This window comes from Hypanus sabinus, chromosome 8, assembly GCF_030144855.1.
Source record: "Hypanus sabinus isolate sHypSab1 chromosome 8, sHypSab1.hap1, whole genome shotgun sequence".
NCBI classification, from domain to species: Eukaryota; Metazoa; Chordata; class Chondrichthyes; order Myliobatiformes; family Dasyatidae; genus Hypanus; species Hypanus sabinus.
In genome coordinates this window covers 122,276,223-122,298,650 of record NC_082713.1, presented here as the reverse complement: position 1 = coordinate 122,298,650, position 22,428 = coordinate 122,276,223, and the positions used below count along the sequence as shown (strand labels likewise).

The 22,428-nt window shown below is 41.4% G+C and overlaps 1 protein-coding gene across 1 annotated transcript in view; it reads left to right on the top strand.

Moving 5' to 3' along the window:
* LOC132397664 (cytidine and dCMP deaminase domain-containing protein 1-like) overlaps positions 1 to 22,428 on the top strand; it is a 62,277-nt gene that overhangs the window by 1,038 nt on the left and 38,811 nt on the right. The window contains exons 2-8 of the mRNA XM_059976432.1: positions 975 to 1,400; positions 2,823 to 2,878; positions 10,808 to 10,941; positions 11,986 to 12,283; positions 13,393 to 13,417; positions 17,496 to 17,530; positions 18,296 to 18,314. Coding sequence (XP_059832415.1) covers positions 975 to 1,400; positions 2,823 to 2,878; positions 10,808 to 10,941; positions 11,986 to 12,283; positions 13,393 to 13,417; positions 17,496 to 17,530; positions 18,296 to 18,314 — 993 coding nt within the window. The remainder of the gene's footprint in view (positions 1 to 974; positions 1,401 to 2,822; positions 2,879 to 10,807; positions 10,942 to 11,985; positions 12,284 to 13,392; positions 13,418 to 17,495; positions 17,531 to 18,295; positions 18,315 to 22,428) is intronic.

Below are 22,428 nucleotides of genomic sequence, written 5' to 3'. Positions count from 1 at the left end.
TTTCTTTTGTACAGGTCCTTACAATGTTCCTTATGTCAGCATCCTCCCTAGAATAACACCATTGGAATTGCATTTTTCCACCATCAAGCCGCTGGCTTCTCAGCTTGAAGTGTTCCGTGCTCCCAGATCTGCAGCTTTCAATGTATTCAACCTTTGCCACATCACACCCTCAGTCTGCCCATCTTTCTCACTGATCCTTAGGGCAGACTTAAACTGGTAAATTGGTAAATTAGTTTATATTGTCACATGCACCAGTACAGTGAAAAACATTGTTCTGCATACCATCCATGCAGTTTATTTCATTACATCAGTACAAGGAAAAATAATAACAATGCAGAATAAATTATAAATGGTTGCAGATAAGGAGCATTGCCAACAATGGATAAGGTGCAAGGTCATAATGAGGTAAATTGTGAGGTCAAGAGTCCACCTTATCATAATAGGAAACTGTTCAGTAATCTTAAAACAGCGATATAGAATCTGTTCTTGATCCTGGTAGTTCATGCTTTCAGTCTCTTGTATCTTCTGCCCAATGGCAAGGAGAAGAGATGATGTCTGGGGTGGGTGCGGGTCTATGATTATGTTGCCTGCTTTAAGAAGACAGTGATAAATGTAAACAAAGTCCATTGAGTGGAGGCTCAACAGATTTCTTACTTATTTCAGTACCAACTGAGAATATTCATCTCAGTGTGTCCATGCTGACCTCCATAAGAACAATCACATATCTTATCCCTTCACCCTGTGGCCTTGCAACTTATTCCCTCCCACACCCCCTTTTGTTTCCTTTCTAGCAGCAGTTAATTTATAAAACAAATGGAAACTCCTGGGATTTACATTATAGTTAGTAAAATGATTTGCTTTGAAATGAAGTACTTATCATTCCTTTGCTTGTTTATTTATTTAAAACTATGGATTCATTTTTAGTTTAATAAACCATCTAACCTTAAGAACTGTTGTTTGCTTATTCATTCTAGGAGGGGTTCAGTCCATATTTTTCTGGCCCAAGGAGCCTGAATTTAAGCAGATCAACGAAAAATATAAGGGAGACCTTAAAAACGTCATCCAAATCTTCCGAAGCAGCAGCACCTTTATGCAGCCCCATGTGCCACTCATTGATGACAAGCTAACTGACATACTCTGCCAGCGTACTCGCAGACAGAAATGTAAAGAATGTAGGAATTCCATCCTAAAGGCCAGCTTGGAAAAAGAGATGGTAAAATATTGGAATGACTGTGACATGCCTGTCTCACCAAGCAAGGAATGCATAATAGGCTCTGCACTCCAGATCTATACTGCACTCCTGAACTGTAACCATGGCACTTTCATTGAAACTGAGGAATTGTCCCTGGACCATGTTACTCACTCATTGCAACTTTGCTTCCTCATGGCTGCTCGATCAGGTTTGTTACTGAGTCAAACTTCTGTATAGTATTATTGGCATCAGCATAACGTATCTTGATATTGGTATTGGAATTGGTTTATTATGTCACATATACTAAGATAAAGTGAAAAACTTGTCATATATTGTTCATAATGATTAGGTTATTTCACAGTCCATTGAGGTAGTAGAAGATAAAGCAATAACTGAGTTGATGGTCAGTGAGGAGGAGATATTATCACCAATCCACACAGATTGTGGTCTTCTGGTTAGGAAGTCGAGGATCCAATTGCAGAGTGAGGTACAGAAGCCCAGGTTCTGTAACTTCTCAATCAGGATTGCGGGAATGATGGTGTTAAAACGTTGAGCTATAGTTGATGAACAGCATCCTGACACAGGTGTTTGTATTGCCCACGTGGTCTAAGGCCGCGTGAAGAGCCATTGAGTTGCGTCTGCTGTTGACCTATTCTGGTGATAGACAAGTTGCAGTGGGTCCAGATCCTTGCTGAGGCAGGAGTTTGGTCTAGTCATGATTCAAGCATTTCATCACTGTAGATGTGAGTGCTACGGAGCAATAGTCATTAAGGCAACTCACAATATTCTTCTGGTATAATTGTTGCCTTTTTGGAGCAAGTGAGAACTGCCGCCCATAGCGGTGAGAGATTTAAAATGTCCTTGAATACTCCCACCAGCTGGTTGGCACAAGTAGTCAGAGCCTTACCAGATACTCCCATCTGCCCTTCCCCACCTCCCACACTTGGTTCCATTCTCACCTCCCTCTCCTATCTTTTGTGGCTCTTCGTCACATCCATCGATCACCACCCTGCCTGACCCCATTTCCACCCTCCCCTGCTCCATCAGAAAATCACCCCTCCTCATTTGGATCCACCTATTGCAGTTCAGTTCTTGCTACCCTTCCACTCCACTTCAATGGACCCTTTTATACTGGCTATCTCCCTTCTGTCTTTCAGTCCAGATGAAGGGCCTCAACCCAAAACATGACTGTCCATTTCCCTCCATTGTTGCTGCTCCACCTGCTGCGTTCCTCCAGCAGTTTAATTGTTGCTTCAGATTCCAGTCTCTTGTGTCTCTATCACTTACCTAAAGCTGGGTTACAGACCCACATTTTAGATCCAGAGATCATTTCAATTTTACTTTCCATATCCTTCCATCATGAATTTTAAACTTAGCCTGTAAAGTTTTTAGCTCTCAATTTAGTTGTATGAATTACTGCTCAGGAACTTTTCTGACCGGTTTAGCAAAGCAAGAAGGATGAATGTGAAGAAATCAGTATGAACTTGAAAAGCTGAAGGGCCTGGTTCTATGCTTCATGACTCTCTCAGGACCACATACAGGCCACTGGCATTGTTAAAAGCAGAAAAAAAACAAAAACAGAGCAAGAACATCTGGCACCAACTCTAACAATTTTAAACTTCTTATCTAGATGATCCAGCAAATGGTATTGGAGCAATAATCTATGACAAGCAGAAGCAGTACATTGTGAGTAAAACTTAACACCTTGGTTTATTAACTTTTGGGATCTCGGTGATATGGGCAAAGTTCGTGGTTCTTTCCCTTCCAAACAACACCTGAGAAAGGGAGGGCAAGCCTCTCCTTGGACTCCTGCTGATCACCTGGTAAAGACGTAACTGTGGTACTTTTGTGTTGGGAATTCCAGCATTTTGGCTGGAATGACCAGTGACAGATTTCAAAGTCAAGTTGGTATTGGAGGGGGGGGTGTAATAAGGATGAGGGATGAGGTTCTTGAAGCTGACGTGTTCCCATCTTCTTGCTGCCCTTGTCCATCTAGGTGGTGCAGCATGTATTGACCAAAGAATCACAAATTTATACAGCATCAAAACAGACCCTTCAGCCTAACTCATGCATGCTGGCTGAATTACTGACCTAAACTAATCCCATTTGCCTGCATTTGGCTCGTATCCCCCTAAACATTTCCTGTCTGCTATCCTATCTGAGTGACATTTAATTGTTCTTATTGTACCTGCTCTCCCACTCCCTCTGATAGCTCATTCTACATTCCACATACCTGCCACCCTCGATGTAAAATGTTCCCTTTCAGGTTCCCCTTAAAATTTTTTCCCTTCCCATCTTTTACCTATTTCTATTAGTTTTAGACTCCGTCACTCTGGGGGAAGTACTTGTCCTTAACTACCAGCCCATGAACCTTCGCATCCAGTATGTCATTCTCTGCGACTTTCACCATCTTCAACAGGATCTTGCCACCAAACACATTTTATTTGACTCCACTCTCTGCAAGGATCACTCTCTCCATGATTGCCTTGTCAATTCGTCCCTCCCCATTGATCTCCCTCCTGACACAACCCCTACAAGCGGAGGAATTGTACGCTGTCCATTCACCTCCTCCCTGACTGAAACAGGTGAAGCAACACTTCTCCTGTGAGTCTTTCGGGATCATCTACTATATCCAGAGCTCCAGGTACAGCCTCTTCTACAATATAGATTGGGGGACCACTTTTTGAGCAATTTCATTCCATCCACAACAAATAGAATTACCCTGTAGCCAACCGTTTTAATTCCAATCCCATTCCCATTCCAACATATTGGTCCATGGCCTCCTTTACTGCTACAATGAGGCCACTCTCAGGTTGGAGGACTAACATCCCCAGATTCTGACTCTGTATCTTCCAACTTGATGACATGAACATTGATTTCTCTAACTTCAAGTAATTTCTCCCCCTTCCCCTCTCTCTTTTTCCAGTCCCCTCTTACCCCTTATCTTCTCATCTGCTTATCACTTCCCTCTGGTGCCCCTTCTTTCACTTCTCTCACAGTCCACTCTACTCTCCAATCAGATTCTTCCTTCTTTGGCATCTTAGCTTTTCCACCTATCATCTCCCAGCTTCTCACTCTGACCCCACCCCCCACACTCCCAACTTCTTTTTCTGACTTCTTCCCCCTTCCTTTCAAGTCCTGATAAAGGGTCACAGCCCAATACATCAACTTTTAATCCTTTCAATGGATGCTGCCTGACCTGCTAAGTTCCAACAGCATTTTGTTCTGTGTTGCTCTAGATTTCTAACATCAGCAGAAGTTCTTGTTTTTCTGATACTAATTGCTACGTTTGTTTTTCTATATCTCCATAATCTCCCATGTTTCAGGATAAAAAAAGCCCCAGCCTTTCCATCCTCTCTCCCAGCTAAACATTTTAATTCACTCTATTTTATGTATTACCTTGTAATACACAACAAATTTCCCAGTCATCTTGGTACACAGGAAACAGGACACTGGTCAATTTGAAGGAAGTACAGGAAACAGGATTCCAGTGAGTTCAATAAAACTGGTGAGTAGGAAGAGTATGTAATAAACATTACCTGGTCAGCCAAATAGCATGACATTGAGATTTTGGAATGATCAGATAGCTGATTTTTGGTGTTGTCTATGTGGCCCGTTTACACAACTATGTTATTAATAAAAACGCTGGAGACGGGAACTAAGTTTCATGGTTTCTTACTGGTAGAGTCCAAACTTGGCACACACATACAGATCAATACTCGCCTAATAGCGCATGCAACAACATGTTACTAAAACATAAAGTAGTCCTTATTATAATGTAGGCTATACGGTACTCTTCTCCCCTTTTATTTTAATAGTGTATCAACTGTTTTTTTACTGGGGCACTATGCTAAACAAATACCTTTACTCTTAACATATAAACACCTACCATTTGGTTACAAATTATAAAAAAAGTAACTTAATATCAAATTATAACAAGCCTTTTTCTTTTTTTTTACTTTTGGTCTAAGACCCATTTATAACTCATGTCTCTGGAGAGGTCTTCTCTGCCTCTCCAGGTAATGTCTGACTGAAACATTTGCTTTGGGGAATGAGTCTCCACAGGTATATCAGGTGGGTCCTCAGCACTGATGACAGGCTTATCTGTAGGTGAGGCTGATGTGGTCACATCAGGAGTGTTTGCTTCTATGTTAAGGGAGACCGGGCAAGGTGTTGTTGTGCTTTTCACCTGAGCATCCAGGATTTGGTCCACATGACATCTCCATACGTTCTCTCCCACCTCCACTGTATACATCAGTGGCCTGCCTATGGTGGAAATTGTACCCAGCTGCCACTTTTCAGTCCGGTAATCAAGTGCAAGAACTGACTGTCCCACACTGAAGCTCCGTGTTGACTTAGCGTTCAAGTGTTTGAACTGTCTGTTCTCCACATCACGCCGTCCATCTGATTTGAGAAGATCCATGCGGGACCTCAGGTTCCTGTTCAGAAACATCGTCGCTGGAGTCAGATTAGTGGTTGCATGTACTACATTACGATAGGCAAGGAGGAAGTTGTCTATCTTGTGTTGCAATGGTTGATTTTCGCTGTCCATTGCCTTGATGGCTTTCTTGAATGTCTGCACAAATCTTTCTGCCAAGCCATTTGTGGATGGATGGTAAGGGGCAGATGTAAAGTGCTTGATTCCGTTGTTCTTCACAAAACTTTGGAATTCTTCAGAGACAAATTGTCATCCATTGTCTGTGCAGATTTGTTCTGGAGTGGCATTCCTGGCAAACATGGCCCTCAGAACTATAATGGTCTTTTCCGATGTGGATGTCTTCATTTTGATTACCTCTGGCCACTTGGAATGTGCATCAACGGCGATTAAAACGATAAGAGTCCATGAATGGTCCAGCAAAGTCAATGTCCACTCGTTGCCATGGTGATGAGGGCCACTCCCATGGATGGAGAGGGGCTTGTGGTGGTGTGTTCTGGATCTTTTGACATCCATAGTAGTTTTTGGTCAAGTCCTCAATCTGTTTATCGATTCCTGGCCACCACACATAGGGATGGGCAAGACTTTTCATCTTCACGGCACCCAGGAGCTCCTTGTGCTGTTCCTCCAGCACTCTGGTGTGTAGCAAGGGAGGAATCACAATTCGTGAACCACACATTAGTGTTTCTGAACACACTGACAACTGCTCCTTCCTCGCTATTGTGTGAAAGACCTCTTCTGAATCCATTTGTGTAGTTATCTCTGAAGTCAGCAGTGGTAAACGTGACAAACCATCTGTGTTGCCATGTTGCTTGGTCCCCTTGTGTTCAATGTCATACATGTGACCTCCCAAGAAAAGAGACCATCGCTGCAGCCTTAGTGCTGTCATCTCTGGAACGCCTTTCCTTGGGTTGAAGATTGACACAAGAGGCTGATGGTCAGTCAACAGGATAAACCTTTGACCATACAGGTAGTGACTGAATTTCTTGACTCTCCACATGAGGCTTAGGGCCTCTCTGTCAATCTGTGTGTAGTTGCGTTCAGCTGAAGTTAGCATTCTTGAGGCAAAGGCTATTGGTCTTTCTGAGCCATCTGGAAAGTTGTGCGATAACACAGCTCCTATCCCATGGGATGAGGCATCACAAGCCAGTTGGATTGGTAAGGAGGGGAGCACCCCTTCTGAAGTTATGAGTCTTTTAGTTTCTTGAAATGCTTTCTCACAGCACTCAGTCCACTTCCATTGTGACCCTGTCTGTAATAGTGCATTTAGTGGGTGTAGGATTGTGGATAGGTTAGGCAAGAACTTGTGGTAATAGTTCACGAGTCCAAGATATGCTCTCAGCTGAGACACATTTTCAGGTGGTGGTGCCTTAAGCACCACTTCTATCTTGTCTTGAGACATGTGTAAGCCATCCTTGTTGATCACATGCCCACAGTATGAGATTTCCTTTTTGAGAAACTCACACTTCTGTCGATTAGCTCTGACCCCATGTTCTCGTAACCTGGTGAGCACTTGTTCAAGGTTAGAAAGATGTTCGCCGTCATCTTTGCCGGTGACAACGATGTCATCCAGGTAACACTGAGTCCCTGGAATCCCCTGCAGGACCTGGTCCATTGCCCTTTGCCAGATTGCAGGCGCTGATGCTATCCCAAACACCAACCTGTTGTACTGGTAAAGTCCTTTGTGTGTATCTATTGCCAGGTATTTCTTGGATGCTTCATTGATTTCCATTTGGAGATAAGCTTGGGTCAAATTGATTTTTGTGAAATGTTCCCTTCCTGACAGGGAAGCAAAGATGTCCTCAGTACGAGGTAGAGGTTACTGTACTGTGCGGAGAACTGGGTTGACAGTCACTTTAAAGTCTCCACATATGCGCACCTTGCTTGGTTTTCCTGGTTTTGTGCTGGAGGTTTTCATCATCACTGGAACAATAGGAGTGGCCCATTCACTCCAATCCACCTTTGATAGGACCCCAGTCTGCTCCAGATTTTTCAGCTCAGCCTCTACTGTAGGATCGATTGCATATGGCACTGGTCTGGCTTGTGAAATTTTGGAAATGCGGTTTCCTCAATCTCAATCTTTGCCTTCATGCCCTGAAGTGTTCCTATTCCTTTCATGAACACTTCCTCAGAGTCAGCAAGTATTTGTGAGGGTAGGGCAGTGGATGTGGTCTACATGGACTTTAGCAAAACATTTGACAAGGTCCCTCATGAGAGGCTCATCCAGAAAGTCATGAGGCATGGGATAGGTGGAACCTTGGCTGTATGGATAAAAAATTGGCTTAAAGGAAGAAAGCAGAGGGTAGTTGTGGAAGGAAAGTATTCTGCCTGGAGGTCAGTGATTAGTGGAGTGCCACAGGGATCTGTCCTGGGACCCCTGCTATTTGTGATTTTTATAAATGACCTGGATGTAGAAGTGGAAGGATGGGTGAGTAAGTTTGCGGATGACACAAAGACTGGAGGAGTTGTGGATGGAGTTATAGGTGGTTGAAGGTTACAAGAGGATATAGACAGGCTGCAGAGTTGGGCAGAAAAATGGCATATGGAGTTCAATCCGGACAAGTGTGAGGTGATGCATTTTGGAAGGACAAACCAGAAGACTGAGTACAGGATTAATGGTCAGTTACCTAAGAGTGTGGATGAACAAAGGGACCTTGGGGTTCATATCCATACACCCCGCAAGGTCGCTGCACAGGTTGATAGGGTAGTTAAGAAGGCCTATGGGATGATAAGCTTCATTAACAGATGGATTGAGTTCAAGAGTAGAGAGGTCATGTTGGAACTCTACAAATCTCTGGTGAGACCGCACTTAAGAGAATTACACCTCATTATAGGAAGGATGTGGAAGCTATGGAGAGGGTGCAGAGGAGATTTACCAGGATGTTGCCTGGATTGGAGAACAAGTCATATGAAGCAAGGTTAGCAGAGCTGGGATTTTTCTCTTTGGAGCGTAGGAGAATGAGACGGGATTTGATAGAGGTCTACAAGATTATGAGAGGCATAGATAGGGTGGATAGTCAGTACCCTGTTGCCCAGGGCACCAATAGCAAACACCAGAGGGCATATATACAAAATTAAGGGAGAGAAGTTTAGGGGAGACATCAGGGGTAAGTTTTTTTACACAGAGGGTTGTGAGTGCCTGGAATGACTTGCCAGGGATGGTGGTGGAGGCTAAAACATTAGGGGTATTTAAGAGCCTCTTGGACAGGCACATGGATGAAATAAAAATGGAGGATTATGGGATAGTGTGGGTTGAGTATGTTTTTTAAGGATTATATGGGTCAGCACAACATGGAGGGCTGAAGGGCCTGTACTGTGCTGTAGTGTTCTATGGTTCTATGGTTTGTGACAGTCTCTCAGCCTTGCTGCTCTCCTTTGCTGATACAACTACTGCCTTGATGGTGTACCAATCCAACTGGATTTTCCTGAGCCATTCACATCCCAGCAACGGTGGTCCTCCATTTTTCAGTACGTGGAGGTTCAGCTGCTGTGTTTTGTCTCTGTAGGTCACAGTCACTTTAATTTTACCTTTAGGACGCACTCTCTGTCCTGTGTAAGTCTTTAGCAGTAGTTTAGTCCGTTTCAGAGGTATGTGAGAAAACAGTCATTTATAGTTGTGTACAGAGATCACTGTTAAAGCTGAGCCTGTGTCCAACTCCATTTTCAGTCGCACACCTGCCACTTGTGGAGTGATCTATATTACCCTTTGATCATCTGTTTCTTTCATGCTGCAAAGTTGCAGACAATTCACTTTTGTCTGAGTAGTTTTCATCAGAACTACGTTCTTTCATTTTGTGCACATTGTTGTATTTTCCTTTCTGGGGGTCTCTTGTTTCTCTGTATTTTGTCCTTTTTCTGCTGTTTACTAGCTTTGCCTACTCTGCCAATGTGGCCCTGTTTGCCACAGGTTCTGCATTCTTTGTCTTTAAACCAACAGTCGTCAGGGTCATGTGGTATGTTCCCACAACAGTAACATTTCTTTCCTTCATTTCTGTTCACTGACATTTTACTTGTAGCATATTCCAGAGATTTTTGTTGTATCTCTTGAAGCAACGTCGTCGTCATCATCGTCGTCTGAACCCTTTGTGCCTAGATGGCACATGGGGCCTCCACAAGGGTCTTCCATTTCTGCCGGTCTTTCGCTCTGCTGCTTGCCATTACCCAGTTCATGCTTCCACAGATCTTCGTCACGTCTGAAGCAACCCATGCTACTATTTCCAATGATATTGCAATATTCAGCGCCTTCTCTAATATAAGGTCTTTTCCACACAGGAGCTTCTTCTATGTGGTTTCACAGTGCATGCCACACACTAACTTGTCCCTCAATGCGTCCGATAGACCAGCTCCAAATTGACAATGTTCTGATAATTTGCACAATTCAGCACAATATTCAGAAATGCTTTCATTTTTGCTCTGATTCTGTTTGTGAAATTTAAATCTTATAGCAATGACCAGTGGTTTGGGGTTTAAATGCCGTTGAAAAATGTCTACTGTTTGCTCGAATGTTTTGTCAGCTGGCTTTTCAGGGGTTAACAAGCTCTGTAGCAGCCCTATGTTTTTGCTCCCATAACAAAGATACTGGCTTTCTTTTCATCATTAACACCGTTAGCATCACAATATAACTCCACTCTTAAAATTACCCAGTTTTCAATGCTACTATCAAATGCTGTAATGGTTCCAATCATCGCAATCTTTGTTATGTTAATTTAGTCCTGTTTTTCCTTTTTCTCTGTCTAGCTAGCTCCTTGCAGTCACTGCATGTTCCACTTGACTCCCCTGTCCTTTTTGCTAGCACCACAAGCGCACTCCGTCTGGACGCGTGTGTCGCTCCTTTTCATCTCTCTTCTCTCTCTTCTCCAAGTATCATTATCAACTAAAACACGGGGTTCCGATAAGATGTAGGTTCGTAATTCTTGTCGCCAATTTGTTGTGTATATGGCCTGTTTAAACAACTATATTATTAATAAAAACACTGGAGACGGGAACTAAGTTTCATGGTTCTTTACTGATGGTGTCCGAACTTGGCACACACATACAGATCAACACACGTCTAATAGCGCATGCAAAGACATGTTACTAAAACATAAAGTAGTCCCTTATTATAATGTAGGCTATATTGGTACAATTGGAGTTTTAACTGCATGCTGGTACCAGTTTAATCATTCACCTGTTCTTTGAAGGTTGGAGCTGGCTACAATGGCTATATCAAGCAAGCATTATATGGAAACTTCCCTCGCAGAGGAAGAGGCTATAAGCAGCAAGTGGCCAAGGGCAAATTCATGGTCCATGCAGAAGTGAATGCCATTCTCTTCAGGTTAGGCTTTCTGCTGGGCTTTTGGATATAATGTTTATGTAAGGTTGTGAGACTATATACCCTATTGATTAATTGATTTATTATCCCTTGTGCAAAGATACAGTGAATAATTTTATTTTACATTCTATCCCTATAAATTATTACATCAAAGTTCAAAGTACATTTATTATCAAAGTATGTACACATTATATGACCACAAACAAGAGAAAATCAGGTGCTGGAAATCCGAGCAACACACACAAAATGCTGGAGGAAGTCAGGTCAGACCAGGCAGCATCTAGGAAAAGCGTACACTTGATGTTTGATCCTGCCAAAGGGTCGAACATCGACTGTATTCTTTTTGTAGATGTTGCCTGACCTGCTGAGTTCCTCCAGCATTTTGTGTGTGTCGCAAGATACAGCCTTGAGATTTATCTCCTTACAGGCAGCCACGAGACAAGAAACCCAAAAGAACCCAGAAAAAAACTCAACAGACACCAAATGTGTGTCTTTCTCTCTCCCCTTCCCCCTCCCTCCCCTCCCCTAACCTACTCTAGAATCTGCCTAGAATTTCCCTACCACATAGCCCTCTATTTTTCTAAGCTCCATGTACCTATCTAAACGGCGCTTAAAAGACCCTTTTGGATCTGCCTCTACCACCGTTGTTGGCAGTACATTCCATGCACCCATCATTCCCTGTGTAAAAATACTTACCTCTGACATCCCTCTTGTACCTACTTTCAAGGACCTTAAAACTATGCCTCCTCATGTTAAATTTTGCCCTGGAAAAAAAGCCTCTGGCTATCCACACGATCAATGCCTCTCATCATCTTATACACCTCTATCAGGTCACCTCTCATCCTCCGTTGCTCCAAGGAGAAAAGGCCAAGTTCACTCAACCTATTCTCATAAGGTGTGCTCTCTGATCCAGGCAACATCATTATAAATCTCCTCTGCACTCTCTCTATAGTACTCCATTGCTCCATGTCCTTATTGAAGTCAAAAATCTATTTCAGCAACACTAGGGAAACTGCAACTGAGCATTTGTTGATTCTGCTGTTACAGGTCAGCCGAAGACTTAGATTCTGCCGTGTTATTTTCTTCAAAAATACCTTGCAATAAATGTGAAAAAATGATCATCGCATCTGGCATTAAGACTGTGGTTGCCGTCAAAGAAATCATGAAGCCCACGGAAGGAGCTGAGAAACCTGGATGTACTACTGGCACTTTAGAAGGCAAAGGATTGGGAAAGTGTGTTAAAGATTCAGAAGGAGAACCCAAGATATCAGAAGAGAAAAATATATCAGAAAATATGCAGCAAACATTGGCAGTTAACAAAGAATCAGACTTTGAAATTATGTTGGTAAGCAGAAAATACAGTTCATTTTTATCACTAGTGTCAGATGGTTAGTATAAATTTCATCACCTTTAATTTAGTTTTGACTTATAAAGATTTATTATTCATGTTCATTGAAGTGTTTAATTTGTAAAGTTAGAGCCGCTTTATGATCAGGGCTTGGACCATGTTTGTTTTCTCCAGGTGCACCCATTTCCTCCCACATTGTAAAGAATTTGTGAATGTTGATTTACAAAGCATTATTTTCAGTTGAAAACTGAAAAAATTTCCAAAATGAACCAAAAATTACAATTAAAGCATTCAATACCCAATTAACATCACTTGAAGTCGCATGTCACTATGAAAGTGGCGTGGTCTCTTTTCCCAATGTAGTGGATTAGTTACATTACCAAACAACTAATCTACCACGCTGGACTGATACTCCAGTGAATTTAGTTTCAAATCCCATCACAGCAGCTGTGGAATATACCATACATTCAGGTCAGTAGTCTTCTGGATTTTCCCCCAAATATAGTCATTAATAAAATGAGTACGTACACAGCCTAACTAGTCCACTAACATCATCTGTGTCTCTTTTCTCCTGGAGAAAAAATCTGCTGTCTTTCCTAGTTTCCAAACACAATGATGTGGATAGCCATTAACTGAGTTCTGAAGTGGCTGAATAAACTATGCAAAAATTGAATAAAATGTCACTTCTCCATTTGGAATATTGCATTCTGAAATGTGAGTGACTCACATTTGTTTATTGCTCTGTTCAATTTACTACTCATTAGGGAGTAGTAAAACTATTTAAATTAATTCTAACAAATTAGTGTAGGTTTGGCATTTAATGACTAGTTTAAGTAGTTCAGTACAACATTGTGGGCTGAAGGGCCTGTTCCTTTGCTGTCCTGTTCTGTGTATGTGGAATGAACTAGCAGAGAAGATAATTGAGACAGATGCAGTAACAACTTCTAAAAGACAGTTGGGCAGGTAAATAGAATAGGAAGTTTTAGAAGGTTACGGCCCAAATGCTGGTAAATGAGACTAGCTTGGTTGGCAGAGACCAATTAGGTTGAAGGGCCTGATTTTGTGCTACATTAATCTATGAGTCTATTTCCAATTCCTTTTTGCAGTGGGAAATTCCCAGTGACCAGCAAGGTAAGGCACATCCTTTCAAATACTGTAATCTGGAACATTGAGTATATATTCATTCTTTGCCAGAAATTAAAGAAGTTTCTAGAAAATAGATCTTATTCTTGCGAGTTTGGAAGGTAATCTTTTTAAATATGGGGTCTCGACAGAGTGAAAGTCCAGATGTTTCCACTTGTGAGAGAGTCTCTATAAAGGTGACATAATTACAAAATTAGGAAGTGGTAATTTAAAAGTGAGAAGTATCAAAATTTCATCCTGTAGAGGGTGGCTAATCTCTGGAGCCCTCTGCCCTAATTAGATTATTAGGGTACTTAAAGAGGAGGAAGATACATTTTTAAAAGATCAGGGAATTGATGATCGTGGGGATCACATACAGAAGTTAAGCTGAGGCATGGGACGATCAACCGTAAACATATTTGTTTTGTAACCTCAAAATATTGAATTAATTCAAAGGAATACACGATAGTCCAGGAATACGAGTCTAACTTCATGTTTACTTTAAGCCAAGGCACATGTGAATCACATGGTAGTGTGATGACATATGCAATTCATGCATTTAATACCCCATAATGAATTATTTAAACAAACAAGAATGCTCTCTTACATTCTTTCTCTCTTTCAAGTCAAGTCAAGTCAGTTTTATTGTCATTTCGACCATAACTGCTGGTACAGTACATAGTAAAAATGAGACCACGTTTTTCAGGACCATGGTGTTACATGACACAGTACAAAAACTAGACTGAACTACAGAAAAAAAAACAACACAGAGAAAGCTACACTAGACTACAGACCTACACAGGACTGCATAAAGTGCACAAAAACAGTGCAAGCATTACAATAAATAATAAACAGGACAATAGGGCAAGGTGTCAGTCCAGGCTTCGGGTATTGAGGAGTCTGATAGCTTGGGGGAAGAAACTGTTACATAGTCTGGTCGTGAGAGCCTGAATGCTTTGGAGCCTTTTCCCAGACGGCAGGAGGGAGAAGAGGTTGTATGAGGGGTGCATGGGTCCTTCATAATGCTGTTTCCTTTGCGGATGCAGCGTGTAGTGTAAATGTCCGTGATGGCAGGAAGAGAGACCCTGATGATCTTCTCAGCTGACCTCACTATCCACTGCAGGGTCTTGCGATCCGAGATGGTGCTATTTCCGAACCAGGCAGTAATGCAGCTGCTCAGGATGCTCTCAATACAACCCCTGTAGAATGTGATGAGGATGGGGGGTGGGAGATGGACTTTCCTCAGTCTTCGCAGAAAGTAGATACGATGCTGGGCTTTCTTTGCTATGGAGCTGGTGTTGAGGGACCAGGTGAACACCAAGTAATTTGGTGCTCTTTACGATCCCTACCGAGGAGCCGTCGATGTTCAGCAGGGAGTGGCCACTCCGTGCCTTTCATACCTTTGTCTTCCTTGTTCACATTCTTCCTTTCCAACTCTTCCCTCCTTTTTCTTCTTCTAGTGTGTGCATCTTGATCTTGCGAAGGTCCATTTAGTTCACTGGAGTATTCTCTTATTTAATGCTTCTTTTGTTCCCTTTATGATCTGAACTCTCCTCTTGGTTTCCACATCCACAACGTTATCTGACAAATCCTCTGTTTTCGTATCTCCATTGACTCTATTCTTTTTGGCCTTCCATTCATCCAGCTGGACTTTTTGGTCTTTGCATCTACTTTTACAAGCAGCTTTTTATCTCCCACTTGAAGTTCATGCAATAACCTTAATGTACTCAGGATAGGCTCTGGTTCTTTATACACACAAAAGCCAAATGCTTGCAACTTTCCTGAAACTCATTGAACTCTCTTCCAGCTTAAAACCCAGTCACATTTCACCAACAAATGCCTAATTAACATATCAGGTTTTCTCAGATATGTTGCCTAAAATACTGTTGTAGTCGAACTAGTGCTTTTGTCGCATTCATGCTTCCTCTAAGTAGCATGGTCCTTCCTTGGTCCAATATGCTTTCCAATCAGAGGCACAGAGGTTGGCACCAATGCCTGTTTGTCCTCTGTTCGGCAATGGTTCATTGTGTTCAGCATAGTGACAGTTGTGGCATGTTCCAGTGCCATTCTTAATTCACTTTCAATTGGCTTCATTGCAGGAGATGTGGCCTGCAAACAGTGGATGGATCTCCATAAATTGTAATTATTTCAGCCGATCACAGTCCTATAATGCTGGTCCTCCTGTTTTTACCACATACAAGCACTCAATGTGGTTTGTTGGCTGTTGTAATTCATGTTACGGATGTAATTTCCACAGGAGTCATCTTTTCTCCAGTAGAAGTTCTGTAATCAAGGATCGCATTGGTTCTAAATGTTCCTGCGTTACAGTCAAACTTCAAAGCAAACTGTATGCCTTTAAGCCCAATGCACTCAGCAAAATTAGTATTTGTTTCTCATTGGCTTCAAAATATTGTTGAATTAGCTCAGTATACCTATTTTAGATATCTTTTATATAATCAAATGTCAATTTTTCTGACATAGCCAGCCATTTCTGCTTTTTTAATGATTATTATCACCCAGTATTCACTCTTTATGAACACATGTAGTCCTCCATTTGCTGCTGTTTTTCCAGCTGGACAATCTGCATGTGCTGGGCTGTTTCTTATTTACACGCAGTTTCTTGCTGCACTAATTTTTTAAAACTCAACTGTTTCACTGCACTCCAACAGGTCAGTGTCATCTCGGGTTCATTTTAAAAATACCTCGTCACCAAATGTTCTGTTTTGGAACTTCAAAATATTAAACTAATTTAAAGGAAGACACGGGAGGCTGGGAATTTGTGTCTAACTTCATGTTTACTTTAAGCGAGGCATGCCCTATCATGTGATATTATGATGACTTATGCAATTCTCTTATTTATAATATAACCCATAATTAATTATTTAAACAAACAAGATTGCTTAATCAACCAGCATATATACAAGATTACTCAGACATAACTTAAGTATTAAATATACAATAATATTGAATGGTGGAACCAGCTTCAGGAGCCAAGTGGCCTACTACTGCTCCTATTCTCCCTCTGCATGTCACTTTGGCTGAAAGGAGGAGCACTTTTAATAATACATTAAGGCAACTGCACTGCTCCAAAGAGTGTCATATGAGGTCACACTCGGCCATTAGGTTCTATAATAAGTCAACCTATCGCTGGGGAAGTGATGACCCCCTCCTCCTGTTAGATTGATTATTTGTTTTTAATTCTTTCTAACTTCTCTTCTAATATTTGTATCTGTGCAATTTTAATACTACTGTGATACTGTAATTTCCTTTCAATCAGTAAAGTATCTATCTATTCTCATTGGATTCGTGGCACAAGCTTTCTTATCCTGGCAGTCTTTCCTCTGCTGCCTTTATTGGCTCCAGGTTGAGTGCAGCAGTCTTGACTTGATCTTCCCACAAGGCTTTTTGCTATTGGAATTAGTCAGGTCATCTTCAAAAGGTTTCATAGGATGGGATGACCCTGGCCACTGGACTTCTCCAACCTCAGCACTTTGGATTACTGCAGACCTCACTGACTCTCTTCATCCATAGCACCTCACACTGTGAGGTCAAATTATGTAAGTCTTTTGACTAAACTTCTTCAAATCGAACTCTTAGTGCCTGTTCCTACAACTAACGTGGTAAAATTTTAGAAGAAAAGTTACAACATAACATAACTCTGTCACTCAGCTTTCATTAAGTTGTTGCCAGTCCTACAATACATGAATGAATTTCGAGAAATAAAACAATCCTGTTTAGAAAATGAAATGCCCTCACCCTCTACCCACCTGTCCCCTATCCTTGTCTCCTCCAATTTGCCACCTTTTCCTTTCACCTTCTTCCACTTTTCTAACCCTCCCACCCTCACATTCCTTTAACTGCATCTTGCATCTCCACCTATATTCTCCAACACCATGATCCTCCCCCACCTCCCAGTCACCACACTGCCATAAATTTCCTTTCCCCAGCACATTCCCACATTAATTTTGTTGTCAATATTTTAATAACTCCAGAAACATTGTTTTGTTATCCATTTGCTACTATTCCATGTAGCCAAATTGTAACTTGGAACAGAGCTGCTTCTAACACCTACTTTGTTAACTTTCAGTTGCTGAGCAATGCTCTGGACAGTCCAATACTCAGGTAAGTCCAGTCCTTGTTGTTCATGTTGAACCTCAGTTACTGTGTGTACCATCCTCAGCATTGGAGTGGAGCTGGCATCAGGCGAAGTTGCAAGGGATTTGGGGTCATCAGTCATCAGCTGAATCTCAAGCCAAGGTGGCAGAGCCGTCAGCTGTTAGAACTGCTGCTGCCAAGCTCCAGTGAACTGGGTTCAATCCTGACCTCAAATGCCATCTGTATGTGATGGCAGGAGAGACTGTCTTTGCATGTTCTCTCTGTGCCTACATGGATTTCATCTGGGTGCTCCAGTTCCCCTCCCCACCATCATCCCAAAGACCCAAAGATGTAGAAGTTCCTGTTTAATTGGCTGCAGTAAATGCCCCCTGGTGTATGGTTGAGCGGTACAATCCAAGGGGAATTGATGTGAAGATCAGGAGAATGATTGACCAGGAAATAAGTGAACGTCTGATATGAATGTTCTGAGAGCTGCTATAGGCCTGATGGGCCAAACTGTCTCCTCCTATGCCAAGAGTTAATATGGAAGTATGGAATCTTCTTTCCATCAGAAAAATGAGTGTATGGTAGCTATTCCTTGGGAATTTGCTTGGTCTCCATCTTTGTGTCCTTGGACCATATTTTCACCACACACTCTGCGGAGTTAATTTGTTCAAGATAAATTATGAATGAACCTGTTAATAACTGTGATTTATCATGTGCACAAATAATTGGTAATTCTTCTACAGTTTGCTTTTGTAGAATTAATACCTCAATCCTTTTTTGTTATAGCCACAGAGTGAATCACCTGGTGAGTAAAAATATGCAATGTTAGAGGAAATTGCAACATGCTCATTTGCTGACGTATAACTTTAAATAATCATCCCTTTGTATTATCCTTTGATTTTTTTTCTTATATTTTTGCATCCTTAAGGTCATCAACCAGAAACACTAACACTGTTTCTCTCTCCACTGAAGTTGCCTGGCCTATTGAGTGTTTATCCCCAATGCTATTATCACCAAGCAGTTATTCCCAATGCCAATGGTTCTGGAGATAAACATTCAAATGGTCAGGCAGCATCTGTGGAGAGAGAAACAGAATTCATCTTTCAGTGATGAACTTCCATCAGAACAGGAAAGAAGTTAAAAATCAAACAAGTCTTTTGCTGTGGAGAACATGGGAAGAGGAGGAGAGCAAGGGAGTGGTAGAGCAAGATGAGTGAGATTACAGGGGGGATTTCTGGAAGAGTTATAAATAGAAGAAGACAAGTCAAATCTAGAACTAGGAAGAGGAAAAACTGAAATTTAAGAACATGATTTGCTAATAATCTGAAATAATTGAAGTCACAGAGCCTTGCTGGAAGATGAGACAATCATCAAGTGGTTCAGGACAGAAACAAGCCCTTTGGCCCATCGATTTCATTCCAATTCTCAGCCACCCATTTCAACTACTTCTACACCAATTCCATTTTATTTATTCTTCCCACATACCCATCATTCTCCACACCCTGATTCTACCTTTCACCTATACCCTATGGAAAACTTACAGTGGACAATTAATCTATCTGAATGTTTGAGATGTGGGAGGACACCAGAGCATCCAGAGGAAACCCAAGCAATTACAAGCAAAAGGTGCAAACTCTATATCAGCGGTACCAGAGGTCAGGGTTGAACTCTGGTCTCTGGCACCGTGAGGCAGCAACTTTGCTAGCTTCGCAACTGGCTGAGCTTACGCTAGTCTGTTGGAACAGTGTAGATCAGGATAGAAAATCAAATTACAGTCAAATGGTAGTATTGGCAGTGTATTGCCTTCTTCTTTGATATCAGATGCCATGTTCATAAGGGATAGGAGCAGAATTAGGCCAGAATTAGGAATGCTTTCACCATTCAATCATGGCTGATTTATTATCCTTCTCAATCCCATTCTTCTGTCTTCTCCCCATTAACCTTTGACACCCTAAGTAATCAAGAACTTATCAACCTGCACTTTAAATATACCCATTAAGTTGTTCTCAGCAGCTGTCTGTGGCAATGAATTCCACAGAGTCACTACCTTCTGGCTAAAGAAATTCATCCTCATCTCTGTCCTAAAAGGACATCCTTCTATTCTGAAGCTGTGCCTTCTGCTTTTGGACTCTCCTACGATTGGAAACATCCTCTCCACATCTAGTTTAACTAGGCCTTTCAGTATTCAATAGGTTTCAATGAGATCCCTGCTTATTCTTTTAAACTTCAATGAGTACAGGCCATAGCCATCAAACAGTCCTCATTTCATTCCTGGGAGTATTCTCATGGACTTCATCTGGATCCCCTCCACTGGCAGCACATCCTTTCTTAGAGAAGGAGCCCCAAAACTGCTTACAATACTTCAAGCGTGGTCTTATCAATGCCTTATAAAGCTGCAGCATTACATTATTGCTTTTACATGCTTGTCCTCTCAAAATGAAATTTCCCTTCCTCACTACCAACTCAACCTGCAAGTTTTAGTGAATCCTACACAAGGACTCACAATTCCTTTCACTCTGCCTATTGTTGAATTTGTTCCTAATTTAGAAAATAGTCTAAGTCTTTATACCTTCTACCAAAATTCATAATCATACACTTCCCTACACTGTATTCTATATGCCACTTCTTTGCATATTCTCCTAATCTGTCCAAGTCCCTCTGCAGATTCCCTGCTTCCTCAGTACTGCCTGCCCCTCCATCCATCTTTATATCAAACGCAAACTTGGCTACAAAGTCATCAATCCAATCATCCAGATCACTGACATACAACATATTAAAAAAATGGTCCCAATGCCGACCCCTGTGGATCACCACTAGTCACTGGAGCCAACCAGAAAAGGCCCTCTTTATTCCCACTCTTTGCCTCCTGCCAGTCAGCCAATCATCTATCCATGATTCTATCTTGTTTAGCAGCTTCATGAGGCTTTTTGAAGGCCTCCTGAAAATCTAGGTTCAATCACACCCACTGATTTGTCTGTTGTGCCTAATATTTCTTCAAAGAATTCCAACTGGTTTGTTAGACAAGATTGCTCCTTAAGGAAACTATGCTGACTTCGACTTATTTTATCATGTGCCTCCAAGTATCCTGAAACCTCTTTCTTAATAATGAAGTCTAATGTCTTGCCACCCACTGAAGTCAGGATAACTAGCCTGTTACCTTCCTTCCTTCTTAAAGAGTGGAGAGACACTTGCAATTTTCCAATACTCTGGAATTATTCCAGAATCTAGTGATTCTTGAGAGATCACTACTAATGCCCTCACAATCTCTTCAGCTACTTCCTTCAGCATCCTGGGGTGTAGTCTGTCTGGTCCTTGTGGTTTATCTACCTTTAGATCTTTCAGCTTTCCATACACTTCTTTAGTAAGAGCGACTGCACTCACTTCTGCTAATGTCCCCTTCCAAACACCGTTAGCCTGAGCTTCTCTCATGCCTCTGTAACTCCCTTCGCTTAAATATTGATACACCTGAATTTAGCTTTTCCTCTCACACTGCAGGGTGAATTTTATTATATTTTGATCAATATATCCTGATATTCCCTTACCTTAAGCTCCCTAATCAAATCTGGTTCACACTTGCCTTTTTTCTTCCAGTGGGCACAGCCACAAGCTGCTCAAAAAAGCTATCTCACACATCCATTTTCTTAGGATCAAACACTAACCTGTTTTCCACAATCTATCTGCATATTGAAATCCCCATGACTATTGTAACACTGCCCTTTTTATATGCAATTTCTATCTCCTGTTGTAATTTGCACCCCACTTCCTGGCTCAGTGACCTGTATATAACTCCATTAAGGCTTTTTTACACTTAATTCGACATCTTTAGATCCTATGTCGCTTCTTTCTGAGGATCAATCTCCAATGCTCCAAGGAATAAATACCTTGCCTTGCCAATCTTTGTGCACAAGAACAAGGCTTTCTTCCTGCTGGTTTTTGACCGTCTGTTTTAAAGATTTGAGTACTGACCCAATCACAGCGAGCAATGGTAGAAGGTCACAGAACCAAGTAAAGCTGAGGAGCTTTTAAATGAAACTGAGGTGACAAGTGAACTGTAGTATCCCAAGTTAATATCAATTCTTAAGATGATCAGAATTTCATCAGAAGGTTGCCCTTCTGCCTGCTTACAGAGCTGATGTTTGAGGTTGGAGAGAAAGGAATATTAAAGCTATTCTAAATTTTTCATAAGCATTTCATAGGAAAGAATAATAACCATCTCCCTGATTCACATGAATGCATATTTTGGATTTTATCATTCAAGTCATTTTGCAATGAAACATTTCAATAAGTTATCCGTAAATTAATATATTATGACTCTTCAGCTGAGGAGAAAATGGGCTTCAAGCTGGTCCCGTGTTCAGTGCCTGATATTCAGTCTTACACAAATACTCACAATATATTCAACTTAATTGCACTCATCAAGCTGCTGCTTTAAGTGGTTCAGTGAGCATGTTTTCTTGAAAGGGCTGAAGAAAGGTTGAGCAAAGTAAAGAGACCAAGTAGGGAAATAGAGCAGAGTGCAGATTTCAAGATAAACTCAGTGTGAGACAGTACTATTGCAAAGTCAGCAACCCCAGATGCTAACTGCTCCTTTCTCCAACAACTCCACCTGGCCTGCTGAATATGTTCAACAATTTCTATTTCAGTTCATTTTAAGACAAATTATCTCAATTAATCAAAATAAAATTAAAACAGTAAATGCAATGTTGCAATTAAAGGAAATATAACCTTGATTGGCGTATTCAAGGACAGACCTTTTTGTTTGCTTTGTCAAGTGAGTGACAGAATGAGTGGTCTCAGCACTCTCTGCCTGGGACCCTCATCAGTTTATATTATCTGTCACAACTGTTAGTGCAATATTTTTTGAGGAATAAATAGGTGGTCAGAGAGGTGAATGTGGCCCCTCAGAATGAGATTTTACT